The sequence below is a fragment of the Branchiostoma floridae genome, chromosome 19 (assembly GCF_000003815.2).
Source record: "Branchiostoma floridae strain S238N-H82 chromosome 19, Bfl_VNyyK, whole genome shotgun sequence".
Taxonomy (NCBI): Eukaryota; Metazoa; Chordata; class Leptocardii; order Amphioxiformes; family Branchiostomatidae; genus Branchiostoma; species Branchiostoma floridae.
Genome location: NC_049997.1, coordinates 8,561,405 through 8,562,831, shown reverse-complemented (window position 1 = coordinate 8,562,831; position 1,427 = coordinate 8,561,405). Strand labels below are relative to the sequence as shown.

Genomic DNA, 1,427 nt, shown 5'->3' with positions numbered 1-1,427 from the left:
GGGTTCATATGTCATAACAAACTTTGTTTCACTATACCTGTTGAAGCAGTGTTCTAGCCAGCCTGATTTTTTCCGCCCTTTGGATTTTGAATGGAAATTCTGTCAAAGGTGCGACGCTCCAATCCCAAAGGGGTCCAAGGGGTATGCTCCCCCAGAGCCTTTTTGAAGTCTTGACCCTCTGAAATGCTTATTCCTTTATTTTGTGCGGCAAATTTTGCTGGTAGACTCAGTTTGGTTCAATCAATATCTTTTCATGCTATTTTTTGTCAGTCAAAGAAGATGGAATGTGGAAAATATTTGTCCATCCCGGGCATCAAAATTCTGTCAAAGGACAGAAGGACGGATACTGGCTAGAACCCTGTGTAGAAGATACAATGAATGATATCATACAGGATAAGAATGGCCTTTTTAAATTACTGGTGAAAGTTTGAATCATAAGGTTTTTTATACATTGTCACACAAGTCCCAACTTTCTTAAGCGTTGGTTGGATAAAGCTTAGTTTTCCATAATGACATTTACCAAAAAAGATTAAATTTCATGCAAAGAACCGTTTTAGTAAACGTACTAGTATCTAGTTAGCAAGGAAACATGAATGTAAGTAATGAAACTTACATAATTGGTGGCCCACCAGGACTTGAGCAGCAGGTACCTCTGCAGTCTGGGACCCAGGGTTTCCTGGAAGTCTATGGCCAACTGTTCCATCTCCTTGTACTGGTCATCGGTCATGAGAGGCCGGACGGACTTGAGGTACCGACTGATGGTTCCCTGGACGGTGGGCAGTGGTAGTCGGGGCAGGGAAGCTTGGTAACTGTACAGTAGAGGCTTTCTGCCGGAAAATATCTTCACCAGTCCCTGGGATAGAAAAACATGGTCATTTCTAGTTGATGTACAGCATTATAGAACTGTAGGGACAGTAAATATCACTAGGTGGAGTTGCTACACTGCCTGCTACGTACTTAACTGTACAGTACTAGTAGAGGCTTTCTGACGGAAAATATCTTCACCAGTCCCTGGGATAGAAAAGCATGGTCATTTCTAGTTCATGTACAGCATTTTAGAACCTGCAGGGACAACAAGTATCACTAGGCAGAGTTGCTACACTGCCTGCTACTTAACTGTTCAGTACTGTACAGTAGAGGCTTTCTGTCGGAAAATATCTTCACCAGTCCCTGGGATAGAAAAACATGGTCATTTCTAGTTCATGTACAGCATTTTAGAACCTGCAGGGACAACAAGTATCACTAGGCAGAGTTGCTACACTGCCTGCTACTTAACTGCTCAGTACTGTACAGTAGAGGCTTTCTGTCGGAAAATATCTTCACCAGTCCCTGGGATAGAAAAACATGGTCATTTCTAGTTCATGTACAGCATTTTAGAACTATAGGGACAGTAAATACCACTAGGGGGAGTAGCTATGCTAAATGCT

At 42.3% G+C, this 1,427-nt stretch overlaps 1 protein-coding gene across 1 annotated transcript in view; it reads right to left on the bottom strand.

Annotated features, from left to right (window-relative positions):
• Positions 1-1,427, bottom strand: part of LOC118406702 (carnitine O-palmitoyltransferase 1, liver isoform-like) — a 21,231-nt gene that overhangs the window by 13,215 nt on the left and 6,589 nt on the right. The window contains 1 exon segment of the mRNA XM_035806961.1: positions 588-853. Coding sequence (XP_035662854.1) covers positions 588-853 — 266 coding nt within the window.